Source organism: Podarcis gaigeae (genome assembly GCF_964106915.1).
Source record: "Podarcis gaigeae genome assembly, chromosome: 5".
NCBI lineage: Eukaryota > Metazoa > Chordata > Lepidosauria > Squamata > Lacertidae > Podarcis > Podarcis gaigeae.
In genome coordinates, this window is record NC_139681.1 from 61,156,018 (window position 1) to 61,178,832 (window position 22,815).

General features: G+C 42.1%; 1 protein-coding gene and 1 long non-coding RNA gene across 6 annotated transcripts; both read left to right on the forward strand.

Moving 5' to 3' along the window:
* Positions 1–1,386: 1,386 nt before the first annotated feature.
* AMMECR1L (AMMECR1 like) lies at positions 1,387–22,411 on the forward strand. 2 transcript variants are annotated; one of them, XM_083741743.1, is made up of 8 exons: positions 1,387–1,860; positions 3,810–3,921; positions 5,848–6,292; positions 14,946–15,056; positions 15,975–16,089; positions 16,740–16,830; positions 17,695–17,791; positions 18,611–22,411. In XM_083741743.1, the coding sequence occupies exons 3-8, from the start codon at positions 5,886–5,888 to the stop codon at positions 18,720–18,722; spliced, it is 933 nt and encodes a 310-aa protein (XP_083597869.1). In that variant the 5' UTR covers positions 1,387–1,860; positions 3,810–3,921; positions 5,848–5,885; the 3' UTR covers positions 18,723–22,411. The 2 variants fall into 2 exon arrangements, 1 of the variants encoding a protein (XP_083597869.1); XR_014565051.1 differs by having other exon boundaries at positions 1,477–1,860; positions 17,196–17,791.
* LOC310845919 lies at positions 6,343–11,844 on the forward strand. Of its 4 annotated transcripts, XR_014565054.1 has the most exons (5): positions 6,381–8,828; positions 8,942–9,102; positions 11,036–11,126; positions 11,374–11,448; positions 11,643–11,844. It is a non-coding gene; the product is annotated as an uncharacterized lncRNA (long non-coding RNA). The 4 variants fall into 4 exon arrangements; XR_014565052.1 differs by lacking the exons at positions 6,381–8,828; positions 8,942–9,102 and adding an exon at positions 6,343–6,374; XR_014565053.1 differs by having other exon boundaries at positions 6,381–9,102.
* Positions 22,412–22,815: the final 404 nt, after the last annotated feature.

Sequence of the window (22,815 nt, forward strand, 5' to 3'; positions counted from 1 at the left end):
CCATGGCCTGCATCACATGGTAGGGCAATGTGACCCACTCTCCTGAGAAGGTATCCAAAGTTGTGATGGCCCGTGCTATTCTCTATATTTTCATGCACAGAAGGCTATCCAAGGGCAAGGATAGTGCTGGGCTGCCACACCTCACTGTGGAGGGAGCAGACATGGTTGACAAGAGTGAGTTGCATAGGGTTGCAAACTTCATGCTGCTGTTACTTGGGACCACATAGGTAATTCATTTAGAGACAATCCACTTGATTTGTGCAGCCATTGGCATGCTTTCCTTTCTCCCCCCATGCCCACATTATCCAGATTTTAATAACAGGTTTTGCAATTACTTGCATTTCTTTCTAACAGACATATTCCATCAGCAGTGTGGGGTGGTAACCAAGTTAAGTATCCCCAGAGTTCAGGATGATTACTACCAAAATGCAAGTGCGTAAGGCCTGCAGCTCCTTCCAACCTAGCAGTTCGAAAGCACGTCAAGTGCAAATAGATAAATAGGTACCGCTCTGGTAGGAAGGTAATCAGCGATTCCATGTGCTGCTCTGGTTCACCAGAAGCGGCTTAGTCATGCTGGCCACATGGCCCGGACAAACGTCAGCTCCCTCGGCCTATAGAGCGAGATGAGCGCTGCAACCCCAGAGTCATCAGTGACTGGACCTAATGGTCAGGGGTCCCTTTACCTAGCCATCTGTCATGTATGATCTAGTTGAGATTCATGCATTGAAGGGAGTGAACTAGATGGTCCTCGGGATCCCTTCCAACCCTACATTTCTATGATTCTTTTAATTCTTAGTGTGAGCTGCCTTGGCTGTTTGTTTACAAATACAGTAAATCAATCGATAAATCCTTTGGCCTTTAAGCTGCTAAAAATATCTTTGTGTGTGTGGAGATATTTCTGCCTGCAGCAGACAACCACATGCACCGCACTGGAGTGCCTGTTCAGGCTGCAGTTGTAAGCACAATTGCTGGAGACCAATTCCCCTTGACCTCAACTGAACCTCCTCCTGACTCAAGGCGTTTGGGCGTCAGAAGTACACGGAACCCCCGCTATAAACAACAGAACTCAGGCGACATTTCTAACCCATGGTGAAAGACATCGCGTTTCTGAAGCGAATGATAGCGCTCCCTCTGCCTCGAGCTTCCTTCTCCGTCTAAATAACCCGATTTTTTTGGGGGGGGGGCAGGCGGCACGTTGAGTCACGTGACCTATTCAGACCTTCCCCCCCCCCCCTCGCTCAGAAGACGGGGGCAGGGGGCGGCTTCTATTTCCATTGGTCTCTTTCGCGCCTTCACGGTCTCACATGACCCTCCCCCCCTCCAACGGATCAGGCGTCGGCGGACGGAAGTCCCTCTGCTCCCGAGGATCTATGGTTTCTTTGTAGGAGGCGCTCCCCGCTGCGTCTATGGTCCTCGCGGGGCCGGACGGGAGGCTGGCGGATCGGCGTGCACATTCCTCCCCCATTACCTCACACTCGGCGAAGGGGCCGCCGGGATAGTGGAGGACCTGCGCTCTGTGCCGCCTTGCTTCAGCTCTCTCTGTGTAGCCGGCGGCGAGCCCGGGATTCCTCTTCCGATTTCGCTGTGCGGTTTCCCCCCTTCCCCTCCCCCCGCCCCCAGGCCGCCTCGTCCTCCCCTGCCCCGCTGGGTCCACTTCTCCGGCTCTCGCCCGCCTCGGCCCATGGCTCCATGAAGCGCGGGGCAGTCGAGGTGGTGGCGGCGGCGGCGGCGGCGCTGGTGGCGGCGGCGGGGAGGCAAGAGCAGGAGCGGCGGCGGCGGCAGCGCTGGTGGCGGCGGCGTTGGTTGGGCTGAAACAGCGAACTGGGGAAGGGAGCCGTCTCCGCTCCGGGGAGAGAGAAGGTGGGGGCTCTCACGTCCTCGCCGCGGGGGGGGGGGCTGCTCAGATATTACCCCCCCCTTGCGGGCTCACCTCACATTCCCCTCACCCCCCCCCCGGCTTCATCCTCCTTTGCGCCGCTCTCGCTCCTTGTCTCTTCAGGTCTGGACTCTGGGGCGTCCCTCTTATCTCTCCCCCCTCCCGCATCTTCCTCTTCCTCGCGTCCTGCTCGGCAGCCTCCCCCCCCCGGCTTTGTTGCTTTCCTCACGCTCGTGCACGGGGTCCTTCAACCTACTTATTCGCCGACTCCCGGCGTGGTGCAGCGGCTACAGACCGGGGCTTTGGACCCGGTTCAAATTCTCGGTTCAGCCTTGGGCAAGCCCGGCTATCCTTGTACATCTGTTGTGAGGATAAATGAGACATAATACCTTGTTACGGCGGCGGAAATGCTTATGGAACAGGGCTAGTCACGTCCTCCTCTTGCATTCAGTACAGTCACGTAGGTCGTCTCTTCGCTCCTAAACAGGTTTACTCAGCTATAAGCTCCGTTTCAGTTCAGCGGGACTTGGTGCCTAGCGTGTCTTTTAGGATTGCAGGCTGTAGTCTTTTATATTCCTTTGCCATAAGGTCCTGTGTATTTGTACCATCCTGTTGTGTCCAGCTGGGTTTTTGCTTCCAGATAAGGGAGCGTAGGATTGTGGTCTTAATTAGGAAGTAAAGTTCATTGGAATTAGGAAGTAAATTATTAGGAATTAGGATGTAAAGTGCATTTTGGAATATATATGCTTGCTCTGATGGTTTTCTGAAACTATTTCCATAAGACATTCGACTGCTGGTTTTGCCCCCATGACTACTCCAATAAGTGTGTCTACCCTTTGGTGTGTCTTCCTGTTGCTAATCATTTTATCTATGTAATCTGCCTTCTAATGCTATCAGTGCCATCAGCTTTGTATATGTCTGAGTTAAAATAGTGAAAGAGTTGGATCTCATACTTGGAGATGGCTTCAACATTTTATTCAGCTTCACCAGAGCAGACTACCCCTGTTTTATCTTCTCTGCAAGTGTGGCTGATGTGCTAGAGGAGATAATTAGCCATGCTGGTGTATTCTATCCCAGTGTCAGTGTGGTCTTAAACTAAGTGAGCTAAGATGACAGTACATGTCTGGTGAGGATCATCTGTAGAGGTTCTCCTGGTTATGCCAACATGCATCCATTTGGAAGTGTATGTTTTCTGTAGTGCCGCACGCTATGAAATGGTCTCTCCCCATCACCCCCACCCCAAAATAAGGCACATGCCAACAGTAAAGCAGTTCTGGCACGTGTTGAAAACTTTGTTTATCATGACATTTGCTGGCTACTGATGCCAGCCATTATAAGATTCTATAAGGATATTCTTATTGTCTGTCTGAAAGTATTTTAATGATTTTGATTGCATTTGTATAATATTTTATATTGTTGTACATCTCCTTGAGATGCCTCTGCCAAAGGCAGTATATAAATATTTTAATAAATAAGGCCCAAGCACCCTGCACCTAATAGTTCTATGGTATTTCTTCCTGTATTAGCTCTTTCATTTTGCTTCTTTCACTATCTTTTGTACACTATCTGTACAAAAGTTCCCCCACCCCATAAGGAAATACAGTAACATTGTCTTTCAATGGTTTCATAGCAGTAGTTTCTCTGAGTGCATGTCATAGTAGGAGTAAGATGGACTTTGGGTCAAGAACAGAAAAGATAGAAAATTCCACATTTACTTTGTGTCTCGTACACTGTATTAACCTAGCATGCCTCTTTCCATCTATTTCACTAGCAATGAGGTAGTGCATTTAGGTAGTGCAAGTCGTAGTAGTAGTGAGGTAGTGCAAGTCTAGTAGCTGATTCAGTGTTTAATTTTGATTCAGTCTTAATTCAGTGTTTAATTTTGCCTAGATATTATTTTATAGCCCTTTTTTCCTGAATGTTTTTTTTCCAGAATTGGGGAACAGGAATGGGCCGTGAGAAAAGAAAATTCATTCCAGATATAAAATAGCTTCCCCTTCCACTTGTCCATCTCCCCCCTTGGCAATACAAGGTTTCTGCTTTCAGTAAGTATTATCTCAAGCACAATATGTTGAAACTTATAGCACAATGATGCTGCAAATACTGGTGACTGGTATTACCAAAAAGCATATGAAAGGGGAGAGCTTTACCCACCTTGCAACCTCCAATGTTACTGTATTCTTTCTGCACGCCACCCCAACCCCTAAGCTTGGTGTGTTTTTTACAATTGCCACCCAGTTCCAAAGTGATGCCAAGGTTAGATAATATCCTATATATTTTGCAGCCCTGTTTCAGTAACAGAGCTCAAACTGAGATGAAATAGGGTGTTCAACCCAATAATTAGCAAAGCAATAAAATTATTTGATGTAATGTTACAAGAAATTGCTGCCTATAAAACCCTTTTTCCATATGCTGAGGTGACTGTAGTCAGGTGGGGATAGGATGGCAAGTTAATTGTTGGATAAAAAAGAACTGAATAGGTGATTCATTGTTAAATTGTTTCTTTCTCTTTGCTTACAAAATGTTAGCATCTGAAATGCACCTGCCAGTTTCATCTACATTTGCTTTCTGGCCATTTGCACATATGGAATAATAATTTTCTTATAAAATCCCTTGCAAATATCATACATTCTGTGCATGCTTTGGATTGACTTCTGAGTAAATGCGCCTAGGTTTGTGTTGCAGTTCTGGCCAGCATGCTAACTAGGCCATTGACACAGGTGCAGCCACAATTGTAGAATTCTCCCTCCTCTTTCATAGCCATTGTATAACCTTCCATTTATAACTAACACTTTTCAGCCCCAAACCAATACAAGGGCATTGGTTTCAACATTCTCTTTATGTAAAGAAGACTGAGGCCTACACTCAACAGAGAAAATTGTCCTGTTCAGTTTTTAATTTGAATTTAAGATAGTAACATGCAAGAAAGTTCAAAATCTAAGGCTGAAGGTCTCATTTCTATCTGTAATCTGTGTTTTGTTAGAGGGATCTTTGATCTCCTTGGTGGTTATTTGTATTTCAGTGATAATGGGCAAATTGCACTAATTCCTAAAAAAGGGTGGCAGCAGTAGACCTGCATATGGGAATGTCCAAGAAAGGAAGACTCACCCTCTTGACTCTACCAGGCTAATAACTAGCATAGGAGAGGTGATTGGCATACTGCCTTCTTCCTCCAAAGTATTTATGACACTGGGAGCTTTCTCCTACTCTTTTTGCCCCAGTATATACCTGTCTCCTGCTGGTGGGTATAGGGGCTAGCTTGTACTATCACTGCTGATTAGATTTTCCCGAGACAGGTGTGAGCAAGGGATGGATAGAAAGAATAGCCTCTAAGTTATAAGATTGCACATCTAGAAGATAGTGAAATGGCTGCAGCCTTTGTTTCAATATCTGGAAGACTTCACAGTTCCCTGGGCCTTAGGCCTTCTTGGACATAGTATTTTGCAAGTGAACTGAAACCCTAGGTTGAAAGCAAGCTAAAATTGCAAGCATACAGTGAGCACTTTGTAGCACTGTGGCCGTTCAACCAATTGTATGTGTGATGATGTCACTGAGCACATCTGGAATGTTTTTCTTGGGTTTATCTAGCAGCATTCTGCCTTAATGCAAAGATAGTCCAGGTTGAGGACTACTCTCCATTCCTATTGCTGTATGAGGTACTAAAATACGCAAATGGTCTGCAGTTACATTTAACTTTTGGATCACATGTTGCTCATGCAAACTTCACGGTAATGTTCCTTTTCATAAATAAAGTCTACATGACCTTTGTAAAAAATGTCTTCATAACTGTGCGCATCAGTCTGCTTTCTATTTAGTTTTCCAGTCTTGTGCAATCATATGTGAGCTTTCTTACGGAACTCGGGTTTTTAATGTGAGAGGTGTAGTTTTCTTACTGTGGAAAAAAATACATCCTTATAATTTGCTTTTCTTTAAGTATAATGCTATGTGTTGCATATTGTGTGTTTTGCCAGGGTTCTACAGTACTCCAGACAGCAAGTGCTGAATCAGGATGGGAAAAAGACGCTGTGTTCCTCCACTTGAGCCCAAGTTGGCAGCAGGCTGTTGTGGGGTAAAGAAACCCAAATTGTCTGGAAGTGGAACACACAGCCACGGGAATCAAGCCACAACCGTGCCAGTCTCTAGTTCAGGTCCTCTTCAGAACCACCAGCATGCAGATGGGGGCAATGGAAGGGAGAACGTATCAGATTTGACTTTATGCCCTGGAAACTCTCCAATTACGCGAATGAATCCCACTTCAGGAGCATTGAGCCCACTCGCCCGGCCTAATGGAACTGCCAACAGCACCAAAAACCTAGTGGTGACAGCGGAGATGTGCTGCTACTGCTTTGATGTACTCTACTGTCATCTTTATGGTTTCCCTCAGCCAAGACTTCCTCGATTTACCAATGACCCCTAGTGAGTAAATCCATGGGCATGGGAGGGAAACTGAAAATTCATCATCCAAAGTTCTTATGTTGTAGGGCTATTTGGAACACAGGTAAACTGTTAAGAAGGAATCTGCAGTGCTGTTTTGATGTTTGTAGGATGACATAAAATTTGAAATGAAACTGTTTTAAATGGTGGAAGCATAGGTAGATTGATCTATATTAGGCAAACATTTAAAATGGGCATGCGCATCCTACGGGGCGCATATTCAAGCACTGGATCTTACAGGGCCTTTGACATTGTAGCACTCTCAGTAACTAAAGAAGGTTAAGGGATTGGGAGCAGGCCAAAGGACATAATGCTCCCTCGCTTCTCCAATGCAAATTCCCCAGCCAAAGCAAGCCTTATGGTAAAGGTCTATCATGACACCCATCTTATCCATAGTTAATGCTACTCCACAGTCGGTATTAATCAGACTTGAGATCAGAGGGGTCTGTTTTCCACCCTTAAAAGAACAGAGAAGGGTAGTGTTTTATACTGAAGTGTGATACTTTGTAGCTGTGTTATATATACTTTACAATATCAATATCAAATTCAATATCTTTCTTTGTTGCAATGAGAATATTCACGTTCGCACAGCATAATTTGTAAGTGGCTCCATTATAACATGACATATTCTTTATTATTGAGAAAAGTTGCATTTGGTGTAAAGGTTATATTTGGGGAACTAGGAAGCAGGAAAACAGCTTTTAGAAGAGGTTTGAAGTGAAATGGAATGAGGAGGTAGCCTTGCTTAGTGTGGCGTAGGTTATGCAGTGCATGATATACCTTATACTTATTAAATGGCAGCTCTTTAAGAATATTATGAAGAAGATTGGAATTTGCTCCCCTAGAACGCCATTCCAATTTTTGCTCTAACTTGTTGTTTGAGTGATGTGAATATTGTGAGTCTCCAACAGAAAAAATATGTGGCTGCCTGCTAGAGCCAAGGGTGAAGCAGATATTTCAAAAGTAGCATGGCTGTTCCCGCATTTGGATCCCGTCCTTGAAAAGATAACTCATGTCTTCTTAGCACTTCTTAGCTTAGATTGTGTTTTTCAAATATTTAGATCATTTGCCTCTAATGCAGATTTCACTGGAATTTTGTTCAACCATGACATGATTATTTTTTTGGTAAAGAGTATTTGCCCCACATAGCTGTCTTTTAAAACAAAAACAAAGCTATTCTTCCCAGCCATAGGCCAGCCACTACTGGCTCTGCATGATCAGGGTTGGTCTTGACTCATGGTCTGAAATCTTCTATTTTCCTAGGAAAATGTATTGAGAGATAAATGACTTTAAGGGATCCGAAATCCCCCCCCCCCAAAAAAAAAGTCAGAAGCTTGATAACTTGAGATTTAAGCCACTATATTTGCTGGGGAAATAGTGATTGATCACTTTTCCTGCATTATTTTCTCTACAGACAGATTGGTCCAGTCTGGACAATTATATATTGGCTTAATAAGCCAAGATATGCCCAAAAAATTTACCCACACATGCAACTTGCCCTTTATGGTGTACCTGAACACAAAGTGGATATCATCAGTTAACCATTTTTTCTCATTTTGTCTGAACTGTAAAACTATGATTACCAAGTCAGGAACAAGCCAGAAAATCAAACTGTTGTTGGCAGTTGGTTTAAGATCTTGGCTTGTTCTGAACCTGGTTGTGGGAGTTCCCAGTTGGAAGAGATGGACACTGTTGCTAATTGAAGACTTGTACCTTGCATTCAGAAACACCAATGAAGGAAGTGGCTGCTTGTATTGGTACCAGCTTTATTCATATCTTGGTTTATTAAGCCAAGATATGATCATCTGAATACAGCTAAAAATAGAAATATATATTTCTGAAGGTGATCATTGAAACCCAGCTTTATTAAAGTAACATCACATTATATCACATCTGCAGGCATATCAGAATGAGTGTCTTTGCTTGTGCTTTCTGTGGAACAAATCTGGATAAACTGGCTAGAAAAATTATATTGCCCTAGGTTCCTATAATCTGGAAGCTAGTGTTGAAAAATGCTGATTTCTCACATCTTCCCCATTCAGGAGCAGTATCAAAAGTTTGCTGCACATTCATAGGAATTTGAGTTTAATTTTTATAGCCATACTGTAGTAGTATGTTGAAATTATGGGGGGGGGTGGAGAGAGAGAAAATTAGCGAGTAAAAGTCCAGAGTTTTTGATGAGACTAAACAAGCATTTTTTTCAACCCTAGAATTTGGAGTTTTTCTTGAGAGTGAGAAATCTCGTGTTGTTTGAGCCATCCCTTCATCTTGGCTCCCCTTGATTTGCCCTCCCTTCTCTTCCAGAGATTTGTGCCTGTGGAATTAGCACAGGAACAGAAAGTGGATGTGGTCATTCTATCTTTAGTATTCACTTTTTTGTGTGTACAGCCTAGCTGTACATGCTCAGACCCTGTTGAGAGGGAAACAAAACTTTGGAATAGTTTACCAAATAGCAACACAAGACCACAAAGGGGCATCCTGAGCAAGTGGCATCTTAAAGATCAGAAGTTACCACCAGGTGGGTAACAGTGCTTCTTACCAGCTAATCTGTGCTCTTATCTGTCAAAGTTTGGAGCAGTTAACTCAAGATCAATCAAAAGGATTACTAAAATTTTCACACCCTCTCCCCAGAACTGTCCAGTGTACAGTCTTCTGATAACAACGTGCTTGGAACCAAAGTGACCATCCATCCATGACCCTTATGGTGCTTTTAGAGCCTCTTTGAAGTGGATTAGTCACTTCTAGACTGCTGATCAATGGAACCTGATCTGATCTCGTCTATCCAGAAATAAGTATGCACCAGCTGTGCACTCTGTCACTTCTCTTGTTTTTCCTGTAGTTTTGATGTGTGTAATATGTCAAGAAGGCTGACTGAATGCTGGGCTAATCATCTCCCCAGTAGTGGGAATCTGAATACAGCAGCCAAGTTAAACAGTCTGCCCAAGGACATGCCAGCAGAGAGTGATATGCTTCTGCTGTGTCAGATTGTGTGTGTTGTTTTCTGTTTTAAAGGCCAAAGACTCTTAACACAGAATGCTTTCCCCAACCTGGTGACCTCCAGATGTTTTGAGCTACAACCCCCATCATGCCTTACCATTGATCATGTGGGCTGGGGCTGATAGAAATCCTGGAAGGCACCAGGTTGGTGAAGGCTAGCCGATAAACTCAGGCGCAGTGTGATACTGAATTGGCAACCCTGATTGCCTCTCTTATTTGTGTGTGCAGTTGGTCTCTACATAAGGCTGTATGAAGTCAACTACATAGAGTTCGACTTCTCCCTCTAAGATGAAAAAGCATGCATCACGTGGAGGGAGATAGCACTACATATTTCAGCTTTCTTCAGCTTGGTGTCCTCTAGATATGTTGGATTAAAACTCCCATTACCCTTACAATCAGGCATGCTAGCTGTGACTGATGGGAAGTATACCCCAGTGACATCAGAAGGGCACTGGGTTTGGGAAAGCATGCTTTATTACTCAGGTGCTCTCCTGGGGAACATTGCTGGTTGCAAGAGGTGGCATATTAAGGTTTCATTTTAGTCACAATTATTTAGAACTTGAAATAACCTCCTGAATATGTGTGACTTAGGAGAAGCTTGTCTTTTTAGCACTTGATAAAGCTGCACTGTGCTGGAAATTGCATTCCTTTAATACATCTCTCTATTCTTCCAACCTAAATAACCAGATGATGCCTCCTAGATCATAGTACCTATAATGATTTACTAGTACTTGGGTCCAGGAGAATCCTACACATTTAAATAAAACATTTTACCAATTGTGTCATTATTTTAATACTTTACTTCAAAAGTCAGACCTGTTCCCTGTGTGGCTTTGTTTTTTGCATTAAAAACAAGTGCTGATTCAATTTGTTTGATGAAGGGTCATGGATCCAGTTTCAGGTTTCTAAGTATAGGCATGGCAGATTTGTTTGTATGAAGTTTATGTTCCAGGGTAATATCTGAACTTACCATAGTATAATTTATTAGGCCAGCTGAAATATCCCAAAGGTAGTGTTCAAGCTTTCAGGTTCACCAGATCTCTTTTTTCGGCTGGATATTAAGTCAAAAGGGATGGGGGAAGATGTTGATGATTGTGATGAGAGAGCTCATGTCTGCAACTGAACATTTAAGATGGAATAGAGAAGATCCTAAATACACTTACCGAGGAGTAAATTCCATTGAACTTAGCAGGGGCTTACTCCTCATGAAATCAGTTAGCGTTTTGAGATTTTATTTATTATTAAATTTTCCACAGTGCTTTTATCATTGCAAGTGCATCTCTGTCACTGGAGGAGCCAAAACTGGATGGTGGAATGGGAGGATAGGAGTGGTGTCAAATTCTAAACACCCCTTGTACCTACTACAGGTACATCAGCCTGGCATCCTGTGTTGCAGGGGCTTGGCCTAGATGACCCTTGAGGTGCCTTCCAATTCTACAATTCCATGGTTACACCAACAAAAGAGGTGCAAGTCATAACTCAATTAACCCATTAAGCTCAATGGAGACCAAGAAACTACCCTACTCTGCCCTGGCATAGTATAGGATTCAAACTAAGTTTGCATTTAGTCACAGCACATCCCCACCAACATCTAACACCCAAACATAACTCAGATGATAGCATTTGCTGCATGGAGCTGTACGGCTCTGGTTCCCGCATTAAGGGGGAACTAGCACTTGTCACAAACATCTTGGACTCAGAACACATTGCCGATACTTGTTGTCTTAGAACCCATACAGGTATATCGCCTCAGGACACAAGCAGTCAACACCACCTCTCATCTGTAGCCAAGGATGCAAGAACAAAGCACCTTGAAGAGGTAAGCAAGGGGAAAGGGAAATCTTTTCAAAGTGTAACTGGTGCAACCTTGCTATATCTTGGCTAAACTATATTGGTGGAAGGATCCTTTTTCTCGTCATACCTAGAAACACCTTTACAAAGAAGCACAAGGCTAAGCATGCAGAAAGGGGTGCCCTGGTGGCCATGAAACCCCCATATGCAAGAAAACTCTATTAATGAAGGACAGACCATAACCACACATGCTCATGATTCTTTTTGTCATACAGGATCGTGACAGCCTGGACACATGGAACAGGACAAATGCAGTACCCAGAGTTCTGTTGTAACTCCCTAACAGAGAGGTAGGTATTGTCTCAGTTTCTACACTTTCTCACCCAACAGAGGGAGGGAGGTTAAGGCTAAGGGTATTGGATGAGCACCTAGGTGATAGCACTCACTCAAATCGCCTCCTCACAAACACCTATTACAGAATATAGCTCCAGAGACTATGCTGACTATTACTTTAGTGCTCTCCTTTGTCTCTTTGATTTTCCAGGTGCAGAGAACAGGACACATTCCACTCCCAGTGCCATGCAGATCTCAAGTGAAGCCTAAAGCGAGACCGGCAGTTGCGACTATTGTGATTCTAGCCATATATATCAATCCAGCTACCTTGAGTACTATATGTAGAAAAGCGAGATTCTGTAAATTGAAATACCTGATACTGTGCAATAAAAGTTTTCATTTGCAGCAACAAATGTCTTTGTTTTTTGTCAGTGTGGATGGCACTAATCCCATCCGCCAGTTCTCACTGGTCTCAAGATGGGAACTCTGACCTGGAAAGGGTTGGCTTATTATTAGAGCTCAGGGTCTGTAATGGCTCCATGCTCAAATGAAGGTAGTGGGTACACTCCTCAGAGTTTGCAAATGGCCTGATCACTACAGTAAGTGAAGCAGTCAGTTGGCATTGAGGGCAAAATGCATGATGAGGTCTGGTACAATAAACAGCAGCTAGCTAACTATGCCGATCAATTCAGCATTTTCCCTGATTGGATGACACAGCACTTACTCAGGTGTGCCAGTCTGAACATCTCCCAACAGTGACTGCTGAGAGGCTATATCAGTGGCTTGAATCTGGAACTCCTTGCATACCTGAGTAGTAGAGCATTGGAGTTGCAGGCAGAAGGTTCTTGGGATCTCCAGGTAGTGCTGGGGAAGACTCCCTGCTTGAAATCCTAAAGAGTTGTTGCCAGTCATTAGAGACAATAATGAGCTTGGTGGATCAATGGTCTGACATGTTATAAGATAGCTTCCTATGTTCCTTCAGCTTTTCCAGAGGGTATGGGTTCCTTATGTAGCCCATATGCTCCTGATATAAATGGATTCTAATTCTGTCTATTCCTCGCTCTTGCATCTGACATGATTGAGAAAGGCCAGGCATATTGACTACCCCAGTATGAACAGTCCATCAGCCTTGCTTAGCTCATACACAAAGCACTTCCATTTCACCTTAAATCTGTTTAAACTAGACAAGTTTTTTCATCTTGCTTTCTTTCTCACACATGCACACACTCTTTGGTTGTTATTTGCTTAATATCCATCCTGGAGAAAACATCTGGTGAACTCAAAAATTGGCTTGGTACTTTGTTGCCTCTCAGTTGTTCCTCACAGATATATTACACTGTTGTTGAATTTGGTTCTTTTGACACAAACATGTTTTTTGTCTGCATTGTACGGTAGGTTATTTTAAAATCAAGGAATACTATAATTGAAATGTATTTTTTAAGATAACATTATTTTGATTACATTTCTGTCCACCCTGAGTGGGATTTTGTTCCATTAAATTGTTAGTGGAATGTAACATAGGGTTTCCCTGCTAATTTTTTAATTCTAGAAATATCCAGATTTTTACCCATTCTGCACCCTATTATTTTTTTTGGCATATCACAATTCTTGCAACTTGTTCAGATTCAACTACATAGCTGAATCCGCTCAAGAGATTTGCAAGTTCATTTGGAGAACCAGATCTGATCTTAGGATCTGTTGCTCTTTTCTGGTGCACACATAACACTCAGGTATAGCTTGTTTAATGAACCACAAGTCTCATAGGTCAAACAAATCATGACTAGTTTCTCCAAAGTTTGTCCCCCCCCCCCAGCTGTTCTTTCTGTCATCCCTTTGTAGCCTGGTGAGGATTTGTGGTGTGGTGATTTAGGAGGGGTGCTGGGTTCACACACATCACCAAGCCATAGTTAATACAAATCAAGTTTTAGAAGCCAATAAAAAAATACAGCTTTAAATCATTTTTGGCAGTAAATAAACCATGGTTAAGCTGCTAGCCAGGGTTCACACATAATGCTAGGTTATGGTTTAATAGACCATGGTTTAGCATTACGTGCAAACCAGCCTACTGAAAATTTCTCAAATGCCTTAGTAGCCCAAAGCCAAAAAAATCCTTTTCCCCAGCCACAGTCCCAATCCTGATATGCCAATCACAGTTCTCATCTGGGGCAAATAACAGCTGTGGAGAGGGGTGATTGGATTGGGACCATAGCAGGGAAAGTGTATACTTATAATTGAATCAGAAAAAAATGGATGTATTGTTTTTAGTTTTATTCTGATTTGTTCTTTTCACTGTGGCCCATCATATATTCTTTTAGCCTCCATATGAGATGCCACTTGAAATCCTGCTTATACTGCTTTATAAGTTCTACTCAGTGGTTTGTGGCTGGAGCAGTAACTGAGTTAGGCATTCTCAGTACTAGAGTTACGGTTTGCTCTCTAATGTCATCCTGCACACTGCCTGCATGTGACTTAAGTACTTTCAGAACTGAGGCAGGGAATACTGTGGTCTTTTAGTATAAGCTTTATATGCAAAATAGGGAATGTTATTGGTACTGTGGTTAGCACTTGAGGTTAGAGAATGTTACCTCCAATTTTGTATGCATTGGGGAAAGAGAGATATGAAAATGCTAGAAGAGATTTGAAAGTGTACCTATCTACCTACCTGCAACCCAGGATAACACTTCATGTATCTGATAGTGGACTGTAGTCTGTGAAAGTTTATGACATAATATACGGTATTTGTTAGTCTTTAAGGTGCCACAAGATTATTTCTTGAATTATCCTCATTGAGATAACGTGGGAGCTGCATCTCAACACTTGTGCCTTAATTATTTACTGTATTTTAACTGGTGCGATCTGTATCTATTCAGAGCAACCTTTATTAAGCTAAAATACAAAATACTCAAAGAAAACAGCAGAGGGCATAGCTCTCAAAAAGTACTGCCTTTGGAAAGAAGACAAAATAAGAAAACTGAACATTTCAGAGTTCAAGGATGACTACAGTAAAGGCCTTGTCCTAAAAGCAGATTTGTCCCAAGACTACTAGAAACCAGATCAAAATGAATCCAGATAATCAGCTTCATCCAGGAGTCACTAGAGTTATCTATCCCCTACCCGACCATGTTCCCCAAAAGACAAATTTGAGACATATGCTAGTTGTGTAAGAATAAAAAATAATGTTTTATTATGGAGAAGCCTCACAGCCACCTTAAGTGTAGCTAGGAAGGTCTTCCACATTTGTGGACAAAGATTAATTTGTAATAAAATTAAGTGTGAATGCATTGGGTGTGTTTAACCTGGAGAAGAGATTATTAAGAGGTAACATTAAAATATTTGAAAGGTGCAGCATAGAAGGTGCAGCAAATTTATTATTTTGCCACTTCAGAGTGTAGGACCTGAACAAATAACTTCCTATCAGTATGAGCTGTTTTCCCAGAGGCTGGATGGCTACCTATCAGGAATGCTGTAGTAGTGAATTATTTGAAGATGGAGTTTTTGTGTTATGCATTTTCAGTCCACTCTTTGTGACATGGAAGACAGGGCGAGACAAGAGACTTCGGGGCTGCATCGGAACTTTCTCTGCCATGAATCTTCACTCAGGACTCAGGGAATACACATTAACCAGGTAAAGACATCATCCATACTGCCTCAAGTCTGATGGGAAACCAGGCACAGTGGGGCATCCATGTTGTGATTTCCTATGTCTTGTCTGAGGCATCATGTATATCCTGCTGCTCAGGCAGATGTTCTCCACCAGAATTTTCTGCTACCCAAAATTAGAATTGAGGAGTCACTGTTGTAGCTGGCTGTATATTGTACTATGGCTTCCAGTTAAATGGTACACTGCATTCTTTTGTTTGGGGCTGAAAAACCATCTTCAAAGCATGGTATATAAAATAGCAATTTTGGATGCAAGCATGTTATAGCAGTACTTTGATTAGCACTGGATTCCTATAACCTACAGGCACAATGTAAGTTAGTGGTTTATTTATTGTTTTACCCATGGTGGGGGTTTCAAGGGTGCACACCCACTTTGCAAAAGCACCCCTCCCCCAGGGGGAATATGGTTGGAAGAAGGCATAAGGCTGCATAGCAGAACCGAATAGCAGGCAGCAGCCCTGCTGCTGAGATAGGCAGCCACGTCACTAGGTGGCCAGTTCACTTGAGCCAGTAGCCTGCATAAGGTCAATAGCCTGCATAAAGTTACGGCATGCTTGTTACTAAGGCAAGGTATTTTCTACTAGCATCAAATCCAATTTGTCTTGGTTCTTGGCAGAATGTGAGTGTTTTGGGGAAGCATTTCAATCTCTTCCCATTTCATCGTTGTAATAGTCATAGACAGAAATCTTAGTGCATGGCTCTACCTTTGGTTTATCTGGTGTTCCATTTTATATTTTATTTAATTCTCCATGTAATGTGCTGACCTAAAGTGATGCCCCTTGTCCTGGGATGAAATGAGGCTGCAAATGTAAGAAAATGCTTGATTTAAACCTTATGGTGCTTGTTTTTGGTTGTGTGTGTGTGTTCTGTTCCCCTTCTATAGTGCACTTAAGGACAGCAGGTTTCCACCCCTGACTCGTGAGGAGCTGCCTAAACTTTTCTGCTCTGTCTCCCTCCTCACTAATTTTGAGGATGCCACTGACTACTTGGATTGGGAGGTGAGAACAGGTGCATTTGGATCTCTGCATCACTGTCTCATACCATTTGGGTTCGGGTTAGTATATGGTAATGTGTCTGTTTTATTATCAGGGTAGATTGTGGTTATATAGCTAGAAAAATGAGGTTGGAAAGATGGAAGACTGACAAAGAATGCAAAAGTGGAGTAATATATCAATATTACTTCAGTTAAGCGTATGAGAAGGGAAGATAATTATTAGACTAACGTTGCAATCCTAATTCCACTTAACTTAACTGAATTCAACAGAAGTAAGTCCCATCAAAGTTCCTGACATGATTAGGATTGCACTGTTCAGGGTCATCCTGTGTAACAAGCATAAGACCATACTGTTATAGTGGCATATGGGGTGAAGGGCATATATTTTATGTTTTGAAATAGTGGCACTTGCTGAAACTAATTCATTTGGTATGCCTTGGAGAAATTGCCTCTGGGGCCAAAAGAGATGGCAGTACACAATAGAGTTGTCGTAGGAAATGACTTATGATATCGCAGATGCAAGAAATGGAAGCAAGGTGGACGCCTTTATCCTGACAAGGTTGGACTGCTGGTAGGATGCATGGCAGCTGGAAAATGTTTTGTACATTGTTACAGGAACTACATCTCAGTTGACGTTTATGTTTCCATTGCTAGGTGGGAATCCATGGAATCAGAATTGAGTTCATCAATGAGAAAGGTGTCAAACGCACAGCAACATATTTACCTGAGGTTGCTAAGGAACAAGGTGAGTTTGAAACAATCTACACTGAAGGAAAGTGGTCTAAATATCAGGATTTGGATTGTGGATTTTGGCTTATACAGCAGCTGTGGAGGTCACCTAAAGCCATTAATTATATATGGCTGAATTATTTTAAAAATCTGCCCTTTAAAATGCTCAAAAGGTACAGTGCTAGTTATTCATTCAATGGCACATGTTTTCCCCCCTAAGACCAACCATGTCTTAAAAGCAATTTTCTTTATTACTGCTAAGACTTTGGTGTTCTTCCTCCCATCCCCTTGCCATAAAGAATGCCTGGCTTAGTTTACTGTTGAATCAGGTTTTGCCCTTTTGAGGGTTTTTTCAACATTGTGTGTGGGTTTCCTCTTCAGCCTCACCTGATCACACAAGCACAACGTCAGATGACCCTTCTATCCTCCCTCAGCACTAAGTTTTGTGCTGCAAACATGGACAACAGTTGAGGAATGCAGCAGTTGCCACCACTGTAATTGTTCAAAACATTTCTTCTACCATTCAGAGGATCACATCTCCTCCTGGAATTGAGTCAAAAGACCAAAGTGTAATTCATTAAATCAGGTCTCCGCACTGCACCATTACTGGAGAGTAGTGGATTTATACTGTGTTTGATGTGCAGCTGTGTCTTACTTTGAAAATGTGACTAACTTGATTGCTATATATGACTAAAATAGGATAATTGGAAATGTCATATGACTTTGTTAACTAAATTGTTGTTTTCAGTTGGAACTGAATTTGTTGGAACACTTGGAACAGTAATTTGAACTTGCTTATCTTTCTTTTGAGAGCTTATCCCTTTTTCTTGAAATGAGCCTGTATTTAGTTCACTGCTGCTTGCTTTTTTTTTTTTAACAGATTGGGATCAGATTCAGACAATAGACTCCTTGCTCAGGAAAGGTGGTTTTAAGGCTCCAATTACCAATGATTTTAGGAAAACTATTAAACTCACCAGGTAAATGACGTATTTTACTTTTTGGTAGTTGTCAGCAACTAAAGTCATTACTACTTTCATTACTTACTGATGGTAAGTTTTAAGATTGCTCTTTGTGCTCCAGATCCTGCAGTTTTCTGAATTTCCTCACTGCCCCCAACAGTGGTGCCTAAACCTTGTTGTTTTTTTCAGTCATTATATTTAAATTGTTGCTTTTAATTTTCACAATAACAAATACTGGCTGCCAGAGCCAACTTTGCTTTTGCCTGGGCAATGTGCGCGCGCGCGCGCGCACACACACACACACACACACACACACACACAGAGGTTACTGGGCTGGCTGGGACACACTCCTCCCCACTGCTGGCAGTGATGGCTGCTTTCTTTTTCTCTGCCATCAGTTACCATTTCCTCCTTTGTATGCTTTCTTTTTGGGCCCACTGGTGTGATGGTTAGGCAGCAAGACGAGATGCAGCATCCACTTCCAGCTCCTTATGCCTGGAGGGAGAGAGTAAGGAAGCAAATGCTACCAGCAGATTTAGGCAAATAGGAAGACGAAGCAAGCACAGAGGAAAGGAGTGAGTGAGGGATCTGGCGGTGAAGAGAAGGACCTGCCATCACTCTGCAGCCATTTAGAAGGGCTCCAGTCGGCAATGACTACTGAGCCCCTGTGGATTGTGGGCCTCATCCGTATTAAGCTGGAATTTAAATAAATAATTTGAAAGGTTAAACAATTTTTGTTGCTACAACAGAATTCCGAATACAGCTGTTGGTGATTTGCTGACTTTGTTTTGTTGACAAATATATATTTTTTTAAGATCCAATGCTTTTTTCTTTCAGATACCGCAGTGAGAAGGTGACAATCAGTTATGCAGAATACATGGCTTCTCGTCAGCATTGTTTTCAGAATGGCACTCTTCATGCCCCGCCCCTCTACAATCATTACTCCTGACACAAGGCTGCATGACCAGTCCCGCCCCCCAGCTACCACTAACGGCTATGACATCATTGGGGCAGATGCCTCCTCTTCCTGGTCCAGTTACTTCTATTACTGCACCATTTTATGATGCTAGCTTCCGTTGCCAAGTCTGCCTTCCAGCTGACTGAGGGATGGGGGATACCAGTGAGTGCAACTGAACTTCAGGGGCCCATGCCTTTCCTCATCCTTCCTTCAGAATGAGGGTTCAGTTGGACTGAGGCTCCAAGACTAACAGTTGCAGTTGGGTAGAGAGAACCTTGAGGAACGGCAGTACCGCTTCAGATTGCTCTGTGTGTTAAATTGCACTGTGTTCATTTGAATTGTTAATTGTGACAGCCCCCTTGATTAAGTAGGAGAGTTCTCCTGGCAGTCTGGGCAACGGAGTACAACAACATATTTTTAGGTTATTTTTAATTTTTTTAACCTCTGATATTTATCTACCATGAGCTGATTAGTCCTTATACACCCCAGGCGAGCAGATGACATGACGTGTTACAAGGATGTATGTCAGCAGAGATTCCTCCCTCCTCCTCTTCGCAGAAGATGGCAATTGAAAGGGGAAACAAAATTTACTGCAGATGAAATTTACTGCGTGCACAAATCCAGGAGGGTTCAATTCTCACACCTAGCTGCTCTTGGTTTTGACGAAGAAGGAAAGTAGCCCACTAGATAGGACAGTAATGCATAAATGAAGGTGAACTGTTCTGGGTTATGTTTGGGAGTAGCTTGCGTTTCCTTGTCTTCTGGAAGTACAATCTCCCTCTCCTTTGGGGTTTTTCCCTGGGTTTCTAACTTGAAATACAAGCAGCATGGTCTGCTGTTGGATTGGGGCTGATATTATTCCCCACAAAGCCATCGTTAAAGCAATTCAAAAAGGACGTGAAAATTGTGTATAGGAAACACTCCATGGGACCTGTGTTTAACTGGAAGCAGTTTTATTTAGCATGACCCTGATATCCAGGTAATGAAATACACAGTAAATGTTAGCCTTTAAGTGGTTATCTAATATAGGTGCCATCGCTGCACTGGTGCTTCAATACTAGATACATATAATTGGAAGTCATTCAGATTGATTTAAAAGTACATAGCCTCCAGATAAGTGTACTTAGAACTGGAACCTAAGGAATATTTTCAACCCATACCTCCCCAACCCACCCCCGCAAAGTTAACTCACAACCATGTTTAACTATCCTGTGGATTTTAAAATTGCCCTTCCTATTGTTGCTGAATAGCCGGTACATCAAATCATAACTGGAAAGCTCTTTTTCCCCATTCAACTATCCTAATTCTCCTGTGTGAGTCACTATGTGTTATCATGAATGCAGGCATTCTTAAATGAATCCACAGGGACTATAAAATGGTAGTGCAGAACTTGTGGAAATCTTGGTAATCAGCATTGATAGATTAAAAAAAATACAGGCGGAGAGCACAGCATTATGAGAATTTGATACCTTATATGCAGTATGTGTAAGGACAGTAGCTTTTATGGAAGGCTTATGGGAAGCCAGGAATTATCTGGGAATTATATTTTACTGTGGGATGCAAGTTTCCAGATTCTTGGTGAATGAACATTGCCCTGGTGGGGAGGGTGAGGGGAGATTAATGCCTTCTATCTTGAAGCAAAGCCTCAAAGGCAGACTGAATAGATGTTGGATTACTGGAGAGGTAGACATGAATAGCCCATATGAACTGGTGAGCAATATTTGCCAGTATCTGGCTTGGTTGCATCTAAGTGAACTGCTGGCTAGAAGAGGGCAATCATATTATCTTCCTGGCAAAAGGACTGTTCAGAGAATCTAGGAAGCCTCCAAATTACTTATTTTTCTACCACTATTCCTCCTGTCTCAGAAGAAAACCTAACCTTAAAATTTTGCTTGTCAATGAACACATATCTAGATGGTTATGGGTGGGAATGAGAGAGAGAGGAGCTCATATTCCAGATATCTGCAGTACTGCCCCAGCTTTGGTTTTGTATCAGACCATTTGTATGGATTACCACTTTTTTCCCTTCTAATGATGATGAAATGTGTTTGAATGTGAAGGGACTGTTTCATGATTTCCTGCTACTGAGAATAAATCAGTCTTCTTACAAATTAGAGTGATTTGTAGTTAATGTTCCAGGTGCCCTGGACTGATGGGAGATTGTAGATGGGAGAGGAGAGTTCAGCTGTGGTCATGCCATCCATCTCTGCTCTCAGACAGTATTGAAACATAGGGCTACACTAATTACTATTCAAGTGTTCTACTTTAGAATTTAAATTGTAAAGATTTTTTTAAAAGCAAAAAGGAAAAAAAAATGGTGCTAATCTTTCACCCCTGAGCACATTCGGTGAGACTGGTCATGCAGGCATATAGTGCCAGGCTATTCAATATTGCTTTTTTTTAAAAAAAAATGTTTGCCCTGTTACGTGTCTTTAACAGTGTATAGTGTTAATTATTTGGTTTCATTTTAATGGGTGTGGGAGTTCAGGAGCCAGGTGGGGACCTTAGTTGCCATTTTAAAGAACAGACTTTTAGGAGTGACTTGACCTACTTGGTTTAATTTAACCATTTCACTGAAGTAAGCTAAATTGGTTTTGGAGTGAGAGGTGGTCTCATTCCCTGCCCTTATTTCCATCCAACCACCTAGTCTGTATAAATGGAAATGCCTCTGGTAAAGTTGGGTTGTGGTGTTTTCTTGTACTAAGTGGAACAGCAAGCAGGCCATGAAGCACGAAATAGTCCTGAGAAATGGGTACATTCAGCATTGGTCTCATAATGGAGTTCAGTTACAGTATCTTTGAACAAGTGTTAGTTGTGTCATTCCTGCAAAATGTATGGGGCAGAATAAGTCGTCTGCAGAAGATGACACTATATCTGGCTCATACATAGCAGTGATGCACCAAGATGAGCCAACACGGATATTTGAGTGATGTGGGAACCAACAAAATAGCTAAAAGAGAACCGCCTGTTCTGGAGCCGTAACCAGTTGTATTTTTCAGCTGATTAGTGAGTAGCAGGATTGTATAAAGACCTTAGCAATAGTCTTCTGGTCTGATTGGGAACTGGCTCATCCTTAGCTACAAGCAAGTGCCTTTTGGTCTAGATGGGTTTATTTCAAGACAACTGTAGTTGGGAATCTTCCTTGCTGCAGCCATGTATCTTTAGTGTATGGTTTTGGTTTTTGTTTTTTCTCTCCAGCAGATAATGTCTTTGATCACTGGAGTCTCACTGTTCCCCCCACCCCTTTTCATGATGACAACGAGCCTATCTTGATAGAGGCATTTTGGTCAGAAAGATTTTATGGTCAGAATATCAGATCAGCAGAAAACTGCACCTGAAGACCATAAAGGCGAAGTAATCTGTACATTTCAACCAAAATTTTAAGTTTTGCACATAATTGTTTTCCCCGATTCATTGTTAACATTGCAGTCTTCATTGACTGAGTGCTGTTTTGTTTGATTTCTAGCACCAAAATGAGTGACATTTTGGGGTTGTTACTTTTCTTTTCTTTTCTTTTTCCTTTAAAAGCAAGGAATTTCTTTTGACCTTCAATGCAGAGATGTCAGACCAATTCTTTGTTATTACACTTGGTTGCCTCCTAGCTATATAACTTCTGGGTGTAAATCATTGAACTTTACCCTCTAATGAAGTATTGTACAAAATAAATTGTAATGGATACATTTTTATCTTGTTCCTCTTTAATTGGTGTCTTTGCCGATTTCGACTTTTCACATTACAATCTAATACTAATAATTCATTTTGTGTTGTTTCTTTTTAATCCTACAAGGAAAATTAAAGTTGAAAGGCAAGCAGTGTGGATTCTTTAACAAAATTAGGAAATGCTCAGAAGTAATGAGATTGGAACTTGTATTTTTTTTAAATTAAAACTTTCATGCTTATCTGGTTGTGGTGAACTGCCTGTTCTAATTAGTTTGAAGATAAAAAGTGATTTCAGGGTGGTCATTTTGAAATTGACATTTACCAAAATTATGTATGCAAAGTGCTTTAAAAGCACAGCTGCAACATAAATGCTGAGAAAGGGTTTATAGTTCTGTATCACTTAGATTATGCATAGCAATAGTCT